Source organism: Athene noctua, chromosome 1, assembly GCF_965140245.1.
Source record: "Athene noctua chromosome 1, bAthNoc1.hap1.1, whole genome shotgun sequence".
Lineage (NCBI taxonomy): Eukaryota > Metazoa > Chordata > Aves > Strigiformes > Strigidae > Athene > Athene noctua.
Window position 1 is genome coordinate 36,786,012 of NC_134037.1, and position 15,578 is coordinate 36,801,589.

General features: G+C 36.4%; 1 protein-coding gene across 3 annotated transcripts in view; it reads left to right on the forward strand.

Annotated features, from left to right (window-relative positions):
• SENP6 (SUMO specific peptidase 6) overlaps positions 1–15,578 on the forward strand; it is an 81,083-nt gene that overhangs the window by 12,152 nt on the left and 53,353 nt on the right. For all 3 annotated transcript variants that reach the window (XM_074895933.1, XM_074895931.1, XM_074895930.1), the window contains exons 2-4: positions 7,902–7,995; positions 14,383–14,446; positions 15,102–15,244. In XM_074895933.1, coding sequence (XP_074752034.1) covers positions 7,902–7,995; positions 14,383–14,446; positions 15,102–15,244 — 301 coding nt within the window. The remainder of the gene's footprint in view (positions 1–7,901; positions 7,996–14,382; positions 14,447–15,101; positions 15,245–15,578) is intronic.

The following is a 15,578-nucleotide window of genomic DNA, read 5'->3' on the forward strand; positions in this document are numbered from 1 at the left end:
TCCTCATAGTAAAAAATAAATTATTCCATTGAGTTGGAATTTTTTTTTTGTTCTAGTTTGTGTCCAGTTTTGTCCTTTTGCTGTGCATCTCTGTGGAGAGTTTGGCTTTATCTTCTCTCTGTCTTCCCATTAGGTAGTTGAAGATGTCAAAAAGGTTTCCCTTCCTCGCTTCTGAAGGCTGGATAAACCATCCATTATATATTAATAATCCAGATTATTAACAAAGACATTAAACAGTATTGGCTTGAGTACTGATTTCTGAGGGATGCCAGCAGCTGTTTTTTTACTGGTAGTCATCACACTTTGACCCACAGTGGTCCAGCTGGTTTTCCTCTCATCTTCTTACTCATTTAACTCAGTCTGTATCTAGTCTGGCTATAAGGACCCTGTGGGAGACCATGTCAAAGGCCTTGCAACACTCATTTCTTTCACCTTATCTACAGAGCCAGCCATCTCACCATAGAATACAGCTGGATTAGTCAGACACAATTTGCCCTTGGTAAATCCATGCTGACATCTCACCTTCTTGTCATCATGCAGCTGGGAAAGGATTCCTGCCAGATTTGATCCATAACCTTATCAGGGGTTGAGGTGAAGCAGACTAGCCTGTAGTTCACTAGGTCATCCTTGTTGCCCATCTTGAAGATAGGTATGATTTTCCAGTCATTGGGAACCTCTCTTATGCCATGACCTTTCAAAGATAATGTAGAGGGGCCTAGCAGTGACATTGGCAAGCTTCCTCAACACCACTGGATAATCCTGTCTGATCCTGTGGACTTCTACATGCACAAGTGGCTTAAATGTTCTTCCCCAGCAGTGGGTGATGTTGCATTCCCACAGATTCTGCTGGTAGAATTGAGGAACTGGGAGGTCAGATGGCAGAATTTACCAGTGAAATCTGAAGTGGCAAAACCAAAAATTATCAAGTTCTTCAGTTTTTCCCATGTTCTTTGTCACTAGGTTCCTATCTCATTAAGCAGTGGGCCCACATTTTGCTTAGCATTCCTTTTGCTGCTGGTGTAAAGAAAGAAGCCCTCTTGAAGGATTTCTGCATTGTTTTCTGCTGCTGTCATAAGGGCAGCATCTTTGGGTGATACCTCTACATCTCTGTTGAGAGAATCAGTAGAAAAGGTCAAGAAACACTAGTTGTCCATTGTATGTTTACCACCGCTGTCTTACCAGAAAAACCTTCAAAGACATTGCAAAGAAAATGTTTAACATACTTTAAACTCTAGCCTTATTTTATCCTCTTCTGTTACTCCTTGCTAATACTTAGAAAATGTTAAACACAGTTTTTCAAGTGATCAAATTTAAGCAGTTCTGTGTTCTTGAGTCCAATCATTCTACATAATATTCTTCACTATAAACAACCCAATGTGTATCAAAGTCCTAAAGAAAAAAACCTAGTCATTTATCAGAATATGCAGATGATTTTCCATCTTTGAAATACAGGCCTCTTATAAATGTTTTTTCTTTGTCCAGGAGTGGATGCTCTGTGTTTATCATTGGTTTTCTGTTGACATCACATTCTTGAAAAGGTGGGGGTTTTTATTAGACATCTGAGAAGTTAAGTTGACTTCATGTGTGAAAGTGTCCATACTTTGTATCCGTTATACTGATGTCATAGAACTTTACTACTGAACTCCATGCTTCATGTATTATCTCACTGTTTATCGTTACGTTAAGTTTATTATTACTGCTTATTATTGTAAGTGGTTTTGACAGATTTTTTGCATCTGCAACTAATTCAGGGAGAGGGAAGTTAAAGCATTTTAAAGGAGTAGATCTCTAAATATGTAGCTATAAATGTAGGTTAGGCGATGGTACCATGCAGATTTCATAGTGGTACCTAAACAGTCTCAGTTCCTGGATGCCCCCTTCCCTCTGCTGTGCTGTCACAGCTGTGCTGTGGTAGTGTGGTTGAACAGAGGAGGGAACTGATACAGTTGAAAAATGACTTTCCCCCTCCCCTTCTGCTCAAGGTATTTTTGCCTGAATTAGTTTCTTTCCCCAGATTTCCTCTCAGTGAAGAAACAGCTGTGCTGATGTGCACAGGGTGCGGGAGAAGAGCAAGAAGCCCCAGGTTTTAGGAAGTGTGAGGTGTGTGTAAACCCATTCATGTATTGCTGCTTCAGTATTTGAAAATGCAACCTCACTGTGGTTACACAGTTGATGTACTAGAGCTGATGGTATCTAAGCTGGAAGAAAAAAAAGCTGTTTTGCACAGAAGCCCGAAGAAGCCTGTCTGAAAGAAAATGAAGCAACAGGGAAAGTAAAAAAATGAGAAAATATTTCTGTGTCACACTGTTATGAGTACTTTTATCCTCTTAACAATATATATGTGATGACTCTAAATGAACAACAGATTAGAAAACTTAGAAGCATTCTTTTTAATTTACTTAAATATGAGTCTGGATGAAGGCAATGATTCTGAGCATATTTAAATTAATTTGCATTTTTTGTATGAATGCTGCAGTTTCTGGTAAGTTGTTGCAGTTGTGATGGTCTAAGCATTTGTAAGATGAGGCTTGTATTATTTCTTTACCAGTGTAACTGGGGGCAAAGAATGTGAACTTCAGGTCCTCCTGCAAAAACAGCTTGGTCCTGAACCAAACCTTTGTTTGATTTAGGTTTCATGTTTAGGATGGTTCTTGGACACACGGAAGGAAATGTGATCTCAGCACTTGAAATATTTGTAAAAGCTTTTGTGTGTTGTAATAGAAACCTTCAAGTCTTTACTGTTGTATGCTGGGGGTGATGGGGAGTTCTTCTGGCAATCCAGTGCTACATTTGAGGAAGTTGCTTTCCTGGAAAAGTTGATCTTCATGTGACCAGTAAATGCATCTGTAGTGGGTTGGCCTTGGCTGGTCACCGGTGCACACCAAAGCCGATCTATCCTTCCCCTTTCTCAACTGGACAGGGGGAGAGAAAATACGATGAAAGGCTTGTGGGCTGAGATAAGGGCAGGGAGATCACTCAGCAATTACCATCATGGGTAAAACATACTTGACTTGGGGAAGTTAAATTTATTACCAATCAAATCAGAGTAGGATAATGAAAAATAAATGCTAAAACTTAAACCAGCTCCCCCCCCATCCCTTCTTCCTAGCATCAACTTCACTCATGATTTCTCTGTCTCCTCCCCCTGAGTTATGCAGAGGGTCAGGGAATGGAGGTTGTGGTCAGTTCATTATGTGTTGTCTCTGCAGCTCTTTTCTCCTTACACTCTTCTGCTCCAGTGTGGGGTCCCTCCCACAGGAGACAGTCCTCCATGACCCTCTCCAATGTGAATCCTTCTCACAGGGTATAGTCCTTCAGGAACAGACTGCTCCACCATGAGTCCTCTCCATGGGGCCACAGTTCCTGCCAGGATCATGTTCCTGTTTGGGCTTTCCACGGGGTCACAGCCTCCTCCAGGGTGCATCCATCTTCTCTGGTGTGGGGTCCTCCACAGGCTGCAGGTGAATCTCTGCTCCACCATGGACCTCCATGGGCTGCAGGGGCACAGCTGCCTCACTGTAGGCTGCACCACAGGCTGCAGGGGAATCTCTGCTCCGGTGCCTGGAGCACCTCCTGCCCCTCCTTCCTCACTGACCTTGGTGTCTGCAGAGTTGTTTCTCTCACATATTCTCAGTCCTCTGTCCTGGCTGCTGTTGTGCAGGAGTTTTTCCCCCTTCTTAAACACGTTGTCACAGAGGCGCTACCACTGTTGCTGATAGGCTCAGCCTTGGCCAGTGGTGGGTCTGTCTTTGAGCTGGCTGGTGGTGTTGGCTCTGTCCAACATAAGGGCAGGGTCTGGCATCCTCTCACTGAAGCCACCCCTGTAGCCCCCCCACTACCAGAACCTTGCCATGCAAACCCAATGCAGCATCACTTCCAAACCAGTAAAGAAATACGTGTGTTTTTCTGGTCGGTTGTAGGATAGATTCATATGGAATGACTTGCCTTAGAGCACAAGATACAAGACATGCAAGAAATTCTTCTAAGATGGTATCTTCTGTTGGAAATTAGCCCTTTACAAAATACTGTATCTGTCACTGCTCACTTTAGTGTTTGAGAGGCAGAATTGTTAATGGATTTTTTTGCAGATGCATGACTTTGCTCTTATTTCATGGAGATTCACTGTGAATTTTTTCCTCCCGTCTACAAATCGCATAACAACACCGTTGAATGATAGAAACTCCTGCTAAAGGAGTTAACAAAACAGTGTCCATACACAGCAGCTTAAAGGTGTTAATCTGCTTTTTGCCATTCTTCCTACAAGCATACTTTGTTTTGTAATTCAAAATTTGTTAAATGGGTTTTACTCAAAAAGTCTAGAGTCTAGATGGGGATTTTTAAAAGGCTGTCTTCAGGATGTGGTTAATAACGCCATAAAAGTTCTAATAAGAATTACAATATGAATTATTTTTTGGGGAAAGTTTTTAACTGGCTTTTTAAAAATGACATGCGACTCCTCACAGTTGTTTTAAAAAGCAGTGAAATACATTAGATATGCCTCTTTAAGATGTCTGTTTAAATTCCATATAGTTTCTCAGGCTCAAAATTTCTTATCTCCCTTGGCATGACAGCACTAAAGGGAGCTTGTAGTGGGGAGGAAAAATGATTTGTTATCGCTAGTGAGATCTGTTCCAGCATGCTGCCTTTCTTGGGCAGAGGTATAGAAATTGACTTCTGTTGGTTCAGTGTCTTAGGGCCAGTTCTGCTTATTTGAATATTTCTACCTTCTGGGTATGAATGTGTCTTCTGATTAAAATGGCCTTGATAGTAGAAAGGTAGAGGTTCCAAATTTGTCTTACTGCAGAATAGTTAGAAACAGCCCGTGTGACAGATGACTTGTTATCCCTGTTTAAAAAAAAAAACAAAACAAAAACCAAACCTCTATAGGATCAGATCCCGAATGACCTAAGTAACTCAGTTAGATGGACTGTCTGGCTAACGTGATGGTATACTTCTAGATTTGTGTTTTGGTAGGACCAAGAATCCTAGAGAGACTTAAAATTGATCCAGAGCTGAGTGAGCAGAGCTGGGATACTAAGACTGCTCTTCCATGGACAGCTGAGCTGATCTGTAGCAGTGGACAAACCATCCAACACAGAAGTGCTTAATTCAAAAAAAAAGGACTACAGAAATCCCTAAGAAACTTTTTGAAAAGGAACTGAAAGATTCAGCCAAAGTGTAAAATATTTGCAGACAGCTTGGGAGTTATTTAAAGACACCATATTGGAGGCTTACAGCACATGTGTGCTGCTTATTTAAATAGACTTCAGAAGGCCCCCAAATGTTGGCATGACTAAACAGCAAGGTAAGGTGAAAGATCTGAAATAAAACATCATCCTTCTTGAATCTGAACTTTTGTCTGAATGATGAAAATAGAGAATAAAAAAAAGCTGATGAATTTAACTTACGATGAGGCAGGCAGAAAAATTTTTGATGAATAACTCCCAACAGTCATAAAAGCTATTGTTAAGTATTTCTTTAATCAGAAAAGTTTCTGGAGTATCTGTAAGGTCAGCATGCAACCGAGCGGCTTTGGAGAATGTATGGTCATAGCTGTAAAACAGAATTGCTTCCACTCACTTTGACAATACTTACAGAGGTCTTCATGCCAGAATATTTCTTAAGAAGAACTGTAATAGAGTATATGACTCAAACTGAAACATCAGTGGAAGAAATTGCAGTACGTTAAGCAAACAATGAACAAGGCAGCAGGATCAAATGACATTCATCCAGGTGTTATAAGAGGAACTCTGGGGTAAAGGAGCTCCTGACTGTAGCATGTTGCAGGTAAAGAAGGTAGCTAGTACAATAACTACTTTTTAAAAAGGCATTGGAGGAACATTCTATCAGTGAGCTTTGTGACTGTACAACCCAGATTCGTAGAAGTGATAACAAAGACCGGAATTTGTTTCATTGTTCCCTCTGTAAAGTCCTCTACCAAAGGCTTTTGGAGAGGCTAATTTGCCTCTGGATAAAATGGAAAGTTTTATAAGGAACAACTGGCCACAGATGGAAAGAGAGGGCAAAAATGGTTTGTTTTGTTAGTAGGAGTAACCCGTTGAATTCCACAAGGTTCTGCGTTAACATTGGTGCACAGATAAAAGGAAAAGAGTTTGATAGTGAGATGATGAAGTTTGTAGATGTTACAGACTTCTTGGGTTAGTATAATGGCTAGCTATTTAAAGAAAATTGCAGATGCTCAGGTTTTGAGTTATGTGGGTTAAAATCTTACATGAAATTCCATGTAGGTAAATGCGAAGTAATCTGAATGAGAAGTAGGAAAAAGAATTTTTGTAGACAATGATTTGCTCTGAACTGGTTCTTACCAATCATGAGTGAAAGATTAATTATCTAGTACACAAATCAGTGCAGTTCTTCATAGCAGTGAAAACCACGAATCCAGTGTTAAGACTTATTAATAAAGGAATAAAGAACAAAACATAAACATCACACTGCTTCTATAGAAATTCATGGCATGTATGCATCTTGAATATTCCTCATAATGTAGGTACCGTCATCTCAAAAAGGGAACAGTAGACTAGAAGAGGTTCAGAGAGAAACATTGAGAGTGATTTAAAGGCATAAAACAGCTTTTATGTGAAGAAAAATTAAAAATACTTGTTTTTTTTTTTTTTCATTTTCTGCCTGGGAAAAGGATGACCATGAAAGAACACAATAGGGATCTATACAATCATGAGTGAATAGGGAAGGATTACTTATTACTGTCTTCCAAAGTACTAGAACAGGAGGAGTAGAGTACTAAGTAGGAGCCAAAGATTCTAGATTGAATCGGAACAAACAAAAAGAGATGATTACCCATATAATACATATTTAAGCAGAGGTACTGTCTGCATCAAGATGCAGTTGATTCTGTAAAGTAAGGTTGATTAAAAAAGCGAGTAGGTAGAAGAAAAAGGCTAGCAAAGGCTGTTAAACACAGAGATAACATCCATGGCTCAGGAAGTCCTTGGTACATGCAAGTAGCTGGAAGCAAAGGTTGTATATGCTATAAATATTTCTGTGTTCACTGTTTACACTTTACCCTAGACATCTGTTATTGGTTGTGATATTTTTTTCTTTCCTATCAAAACATAGAGTTGTGTTCATTATTTCTAAATGCGTTTCCAACTATGTAAAGATAAACACGGTAAGAAAAGACACATTTAAATATTACACCAAAATCAAAGCTGCTGCGTAGTTTGTCATACAGAATTTATGTGAGGCAACTCTTAGTTGCAATAGTTAGGGTCTGGTGTGAACAGGGCCTTGCTTTAATGAGTGCTGTCTTCGTGCTCTGGACCTCCTTCACTTAAGAATACCCCCATGCCATCATATTATATGGAAATGTCCATACTGTTGGATATTACAGTAGTTAAATCTGAAATTTGATGTCATGTGACTGTTCTCAGAAAGCTTAGATTTTTACTTAATTGATGCTAACACCAAAATTTCAGTTAGCGTCAGATGTTGAATTGAAAAAAAGGTATTGTTTTGAAATTGTACTTGAGGCAGTTCAGAACTGTTGCTTTTATATGGAAAAAGTAAATAATAAATGTGAAGACCCTTCCTGCGTGGGGCATATAGTTCATATCAGAGAACCCTTAAATTTACAGGTGTCAGTAAACCAGTTGAAATCCTTGTAAAACTGCCTTGTTATAATTTTTAAAAGCCTGCTAACTTGTTGAATTAGCAATCAAGATGCTGACAAAATACTTGTATTTACTTAGGATAATGAGTCACCACTGCATTGATGAACTTACTTTGTCAAATAGTAGTTAAACATTGGCATCAGTAAAATAAATACTTGGGGAAAATATATGCATCTGGTTTACCTCTCTAGTTTGTGTTGATTAATAACTCAGCTTGAAATTAAGACTTACCTTAACTTGTTCTCATTTCAGCTTTGGATAGATCACAGTCCAAGAGAGATGGAGGTTTTAAAAATAATTGGAGCTTTGATCATGCAGAAGAAAGTGAAGGAGATACAGAGAAAGAGTAAGGATCCTTTTATTTAGGCTATTGAAAGTAAAAGTGTCTATAAATAAATACTTTTTTGTGATTTATTAATAAGAAACAATATATAATCAGTGATTAAGAAAAATGTTTCCAAAGAAGTGATTATTTTAAATAGTATTGCCATATAAAAATGCATTATAATGTAAATTTAACTGTAAACATGGGGCTTACACATAGCACACAGTACATTTCAAAGGTGTTACAACTGTCTTTGGAACTACTGTGAAAGTCTAAGGAACACAGACAAGTAATACGTCAACATGCAAAGCAAGGAAACTGAAAGGGAGAGTATCCAAGCAGCTTCAACTTTTGCTTTAGTGGTGATGCTACTCAGTACTTCACAGTTACAGTTAAGGTACTTCTGTAGCTGTAGACCTACATCAAACTAAACTGAGCTTAAAAGATGGTAGGTTCTTCTCCCTTTTGCTTATCTCAGTGGGTAGAGTTAAGACTGGTTTTGTTCCCTGATAATTTATTTCTTCACTTGGTATGTTTGGATTTTGACTAAAACTTAAAGCCTATGTGTATAGTTTGAATACATACTTTGTTCTTGTGACATTTTGTTGTTATTATGTTTTCTCAATATTAATGTATTTCTTTCCAGAAAGACTAATGAACTCTTGAAAGTACAGGTTTTATGCATGAAGAATGCATGTTAAGTTTATTTGTTGTTCTGAGATATATGGAGAGTAAGACCTGCAAGTTTAAAAATGATGCTATAGTTCTCCAGTAATGAGAAATGAATCATGTGGTTATGTCCAAAAATAATTCTTATAATATTGTTATATAAATTCTTATAATATTCTTGTAATATTCTGCTAAATAATTGTGCACTGGGAGATAGGAAAACAGACACATAACCACTTAGGCTGCAGCAGGCGGCTATGCTGTATTCTTAGAAAAACATTAATAAATGTGCTGTTTTAGTAATTAAAAAATGAGTTCAGAAGTTCATTGAAGTGTTAGGTAAGCATTAAGAGCTTTTGACAACGTAACTATCAGAAGTTAAAACCACTTTTTCAAAGGTTGTCAAACTAAGGGCATTTTAGTTTTATAAAATTAAGCTTGTTTTTTTTCTTAGCACCTTTACATCCATTTCTGGTGCACAGTAATATGTTTTAAGTGTAGTGGTGGCACATACAATACAGTTAGTATTTGCATTTTACTTGTCTTTGGAAGTGAAAGTAACTCACATTTTTAAGCACAGCAGTTTTTTTTTCTTTCTAGTAATTTACTGCTGTTTTCCATCTGTCTCCAGTTGATGTTCACTTAAGAATACAGAATGAGATATGTATAGTGTAGCGATGCTAAAAAAAGAAGTTTTAAAAACTGATTATGGAACATATGTTTTATATAATGGTGTCCAATTTTAAGATGTTTTTTCTGAGTGATTTTTCATTCCTTTCAAATATTCTGTACGATAAACAGTTTTCCTGTAGTCAGTATTGAAATTTTATTACCTACTTACATCAGTAATTCATTTTTATACCTGTGAATTACACAGAATCTTGTCTGGAAGTATAGATACAAGATTAGTTGAAAATTGATTTAAACTGGAGATCCTGCCTTTTTTGCTTACTCATCCTCTGATACCATTTCAGGCAACTTCTCACTCTCTCCAAACAGCTGTATGTTTTAAGCTGCCCACATACTTCTGGTAACACCTGGGGTTTTTTTGTCTTAATGGCAATGTAAGCTTTGAGCATTCTGAAATACTTTGTGTATTTTGCTTTTCTGATACGTTTTTACTCTGTATAACAAAATACTGACAGACGGGAACTTTAGGAAACACATGATTTTGACAATAAATTGTCCTTTTCTTTTTAAATTCTCTTTACCATTAGAAGAACATTTCAAAGATCAGCAGCTTTAGTTCCTAGAACTATTCCAACATAAAGCTTGGTGTCCCCCCAATATTTTGAGTGCACTATGCAATAAGTATGTGTTCTGGCAATTTTTTAATAATATCATTCTTATTCACTATGGTATGCTGATACTTACTAGCAGTGCTTGTAACTTACTGCATTTCTGTCTAGAGAAAGCAGTTAATCTGAAGCAAGTGTCTGGATGCCTCACATGCTTGTTGTTGAGGCACTAGCATTTTAGTGTCTGACCTTATCACAACTTTTTGCCCTCTTAATGGCAGACATACAGTAAGTTTGTTTTGAACTGGCCCAAGAATAACATCCCAGCACTTAAAGGATTGGCTGTATTCTTTTATTACCCCATGAGGCCTGTGCTAATGTTGTTGGTCAATACTGGATGTCTGCTTGGATTATCTTTCCTCATCGAGATGAACACTGATGGAATACGTGGCTAATGACCTCCTACCAAAGCAATTTTTAGAATAGGTAGATAATTTTGAAAATGTGTTGTTTAACTTATTTGAGGAATTAGGCTGTGACATAATGGTAAGGTGTCAAGTAATGAACACAAAAAGAGTAAAGAACTTTTGTAAACTGAAGAAGATTTGAAAAATAAACTGTCACCCAACACAATATATACATTTTTAAATGCTGCTGGAGTTGATACTTGGAACTAGAGTAACGGAAATTCAGAATGGTAATTGCAAGTATCTTATCCTACAGTAAATGCCTGCAGATAATCTTCAGTCTGCTTAAAAAAGTAAAAGTAACATTTTTGATGATTTACAAGATTTGATCCACTTCAGCTAGCAGTGAAGATAATAGCAAGTGACTTGAGGCTTTTCTTGCTTTGTACTTAGACGTCACACAGAAAGAGAGGAACTTTTATGTAGAACAGTAGAAAAAAAGACCAGTTGGTCAGTTGAACACACCAAAACCTGCATAGACCATCACAGAATAAATGATGGAAATTGCCTATCTTACATAGCAGAAGACATGAAAGATGCAAGACTTATACAAACATGGCCAAAGTAATATATTAATTAAATTGATTACTGAAATGAACATGTTATAAGATGCTTTCTAGTTTTACAGGTGATTATAATGAATAATTTATATTTACTTTCTTTTTAATATCTGGGTAAATGTTCTTGAAGTATGTTTCAATATGCCTCACAATGGTTTTATAAATCGATGGGCCCAGTTTTCTTTTGGCTGTTCTTTTAATAGTCCAGATTTGGGCCTTCCACTGAGATTTGTTCAATAATAGCCTTATCAAAAAACGGAATACAAAGAAATGGGTTTGTTTCATTTATTTGCCCTATGGAATCCGTTCTTAACAATCACTTTCTTTCACAAAGTTTTTTGTTTGTTTGTTTGTTTCCCTTTTATTTACAGGGGATAAACTGCTTGTTCTCTTTTATTCCTGAATGAAAAAGCAGTGATACTTTTAAAAAATTATTTCTGTTTAGATTTTTCCGATATTTTTTTCCTTTTTATTCCTTTCTCAAAACAGCCCCTCATATTTATAGAGATGTTTTGTGCTGCTTTTATGACCCGTTAGTAAGGCACTATAGTCTTTAAACTAATAAAGAACTTTTTGTTCAGAGCCTCAGTTCTTAATTTTTAGGAGTTTTAGTTAAGGTTATTTTTAATGTGGTGGCATTGTGTGTGAGTTGAATAATATCACTGCTTCTCTTGTGCCTCTGATGTCAGGGCTTTTTTTAATGTGTTGCCTACCACCATGTAATTTAGAATAAGGAATGTACACGGTACGTTGTGAGGGGAAATATGTCAGCCTCCTGGTTTTATATATTTAACAGCTTTTGGAAAGAAATTCCAATCACATTTGAAACATGACTGGATCAGTTGGTAGTTGATAAAATATGCTTGCAACTCATTGGAGTGTAATCTCAGTGTTCAACAGAGGTTTAAAGTTTGGGTTGCTTGTAGATAGTAGTAAAAACATGGTCTATTAAACTGAGGTATCTAGCTATTGCACAGTTCCTAATTTTTTAAAATACTAAACAAGTGATAGGTAATTAGAGATAAGTAAATAGAATTTTTTTTTCCTTGTTCAGTGCCTAAATTCAAATGCATAATTACGAACTCCATTTTTAAAAGAACTGTTTACGTAAACTTATTTATTTAAAAAAAAATTGAGTAAAGACTTAACTTTCATTTATTATAAACTTTTAATTAAAGTATTGAAAAGTTAGAAATTACAGTTCTAATGTGAAAATCTCTCTCTGGTTCCCTGATTAAAAGTGACAAAGTGTGGAGGCATAGCCTTCTCCCAGCAAGACCACAGAAATTTCATTTCAGTAGTGTTAAAATGTTATTGTCTGGTATGTGGGAGTGTGGTACAGTGGGTTTTTTTCCTGTTTGTACAAATTGCATCTTTTAAGTGGTGACTGTAAGCATGTGATACATGAGCAAATAGACATTAGTCAGTTGCTATGTATTCTGCTTTCTGAAAAAACAGCCTTTCTGGTACTGATGCATATACTTTGCATTCCTTAAGGTCTAAAAATATTTGTTCTTTAAAAACATCTGATTTCCAAATATTTTTCTAGTCATGTCATCTTAGTTGCACCATAAGAGTTACTCTTCAGTTTTAAGGATTTTTTTTCAGTGTTTTGTTAATTCGCAGTCTGTTACCCACCCAAACGCCCTTTATTAAAATGATTACAGTATTGGGGCATCTTGAAACCCTAAACATATAGCCACTATAAAAGGGTGTTTTGAAAACTGTCATGATTTTTGTATGAGCTGGAGCTGGAGAAGGAAAATGTATCTAGAAGTAAAATGATCTTGCTAGATCAATGCAGTAGGTGAATGCCAGAGCTGCAGGTACCATAGGTTGCTTGCTATTTCATGTTTGTGCTGCAGAGTTTCATTTATTCTTTACGATCTGGAAAATTTCTGAAATCATTAAACTCATTGTCTTCTGATGAAGGGTTAAGAAAGCTCAGTGAGACTCCCTTGAAAGAATATGCTATCCTGAAAGGGAGTTTAAAAAAAAAAAAGTTACAGTATTTTAAAATTTTAATATCAGCGGATAGTCTGTACAGAAGTACAACTATACTCTTCTGTCTTTGTGACACTTTCTATTGGAATTTAGTGGTGATCCACTACACTGTTCATTTTACCATTACACACCTAGAATTGTTGTGGTCTGTAAGTGAAAGGAAAATAGAACAGTGCCACTGGCTAAGTGTTGACATTTATATAATTATTTCCATATCAAAACCAGCTGTGTGCGCAGTCTTACCTCCTGAAGTGACAGGGTCTGCAGTTCTCACCATTTGAGTCAAGAACTTTTTTCTTCTATTTTATCTGATGTAAGGATACTGTATTGCATAAGGTGGGGGAATGAATTGTAACATGAAGGGAAATCTTGTGCACAGAAAAAGGTTTTAGGAAATTGGGGGCGTGGGGAGAGTTCTGAGTGGTTACCTTGTATATAAAGAGCTAAAGTTTATTGTGTATATTGCAGTCAACATGTCGTATCTGTAGCTAAGAAACGTTTCCATCTTCACCTCCATCGTTGTTTCTCTTCTGTAACCATTCCCTTGGAACTCCTGATACAACTGCTTGTATTCTTAAGTAGTTGCTGCCTGAATGATCTTAATGAAAAACCCCAAACCCAAGTAATTAAAAATTGGCTAAAGATTGTATTATTTTGCTGTGGCCAAGAGAGGAGTAACCTTATCAGGATTGATGAGAAGCATGTTGTTTCTCCTGGAGGCAAGAATGTGTTAGCTTTATCTAGCTGCTATCAGTATAAAATGTATGATTGGGGGTTTAATTTAAATACTTAAAATCATTTGAGGATAATTGCCTATTACTGAAAAGAGTACGTTTTCACAGTATTGTGGAGTGGGTTTCTTTTTTTATATCTTCTTCTCCGTTATAATAGTTGAAGATTACAAACACAAAAGTACTAAAGAAACACATTTTAATGAGCAGTGGAGCCAAACAGAGTACAGTGTTTTTAGGAAGACATACTTTGGCGGTAATTGCTATGGGATAAAATTTAGTTATATGCAAGTTTTTCTCCTACAACACTGAAGTTTGCGGTTTTAAACCACATACTTGAACACCGATATGCTTGAACAAACTAAGACTGTTTTATAGGTTAATTTAGTATTGACTCAATTTATGCATAGGGCTGTATAGAATCTTTCATGATGTCAGTAACATTGTTATAACAATATTGAAGGTTCAGTGATATTTTGAGTTAATAACATCCTTTTAGTTTTGCTTTTTGTGAAATAATTTGATGTACAGTTCAAGTTTATATTCACATAATCCATCTGGATCACTACATTGCCCATTTAACATTCCTGTTGTTTTAGGCATATATGTACAATGTGCATGTGATGCATTTAAATTTAAAGAGGGAAGGAGAAAACCCCACTCTGTGTGTTTAAAATGTTTTGTTGGTGCTCTGTTGCATTACAGTGTATCTGTTTTTCTCTCTATCTATTTTATCTAGCGAGGCAAATCTGCTCAGCATAGATGACAGTGATGGGCCTTTCAGTCCCAATGAAGAAAGAAAGGTAACTACTGTTTACTGGTGAAAACCTATCTTTAAAGCTTCCTAGGTTTTTAAAGAATGTTGCATAGTCACCTGTGTGGTATTACAAAATGAAAGTTTATATGTTGATTTAACAACATATGCTTAAGCTTTTCCTCTGCTTACCCTTAATGTTCCTTTTACTCCTATAGATCTTGTTGGTTTGTATAGTACTCTGAAAATATGAGCATGAATAACTGGTTTTAAGTTTAGACAATTTTCATTAATGAGATTGTATTTTTTAATTAAAATTTTTCATCGCTATATCCCATGATTGCTTACTGTTAGATTTCCCTGTTTTATATGCATGTATATGTGAGTGTATATAAAAGGAGAAGATGCATAGGCAAAACCCATGCTTTTTGTGGTTTTCTTATGTATACTGAAATAGCTTACAACTGCAAGGTGCTTCATAATACTTTGAAAATACTCGTATTTTGTATGGTAAGGAATCATAATGAGTAAGGGATCAGACAGGGTATATTTTACGTGAAATTTGGTACAAAAGCAGTCATGCATTTTGTACATGAAACTTGGTACAAATCAAGCCAAAGTAATATTTATATAAATATTTTGAAATTTTTTTTTTTCCTTTAACTTTTATACGAGTATTTTAATATACGTGAACTCTGTTACAGACCTTTCGTTGTCGGCCTGGAGCTGTCGGCACCAGTGGTGATTCCATAAAAACATATGCAAGGCGAGGCAAAACTGGAAGCTTGAGACTTTTTAAAGGGAACGCAATTGGCCTCAACATGATGGGAAATAGCAAGAAACTGAGGTACTACATTTAGTTTCATGTTTAATTACCTATTTGATCATTGATATACATCAATGCTAAATGAGAATTACTTGTAGTACATTTGCATTACTGCTGTGCTTTTTAAGAAGCTATACTGTTCTGTGCTTCTGAGCAAAGACAGAAAACTAGATTAAGGTCTTTCATCTTCCAAAATGTTAAACAGCACATTAGTAAAATACCAAAAGGTTATTAAAATAGAGTTAGAGCATTCAGTGGCACACTTGTCAGTGCCTTACCAATGTTGTCTGCATATGCTATTGTTTCCTCTAGACAGTGTTAGCATGTGGAAGACTATTTCTAACATCCCCATCAC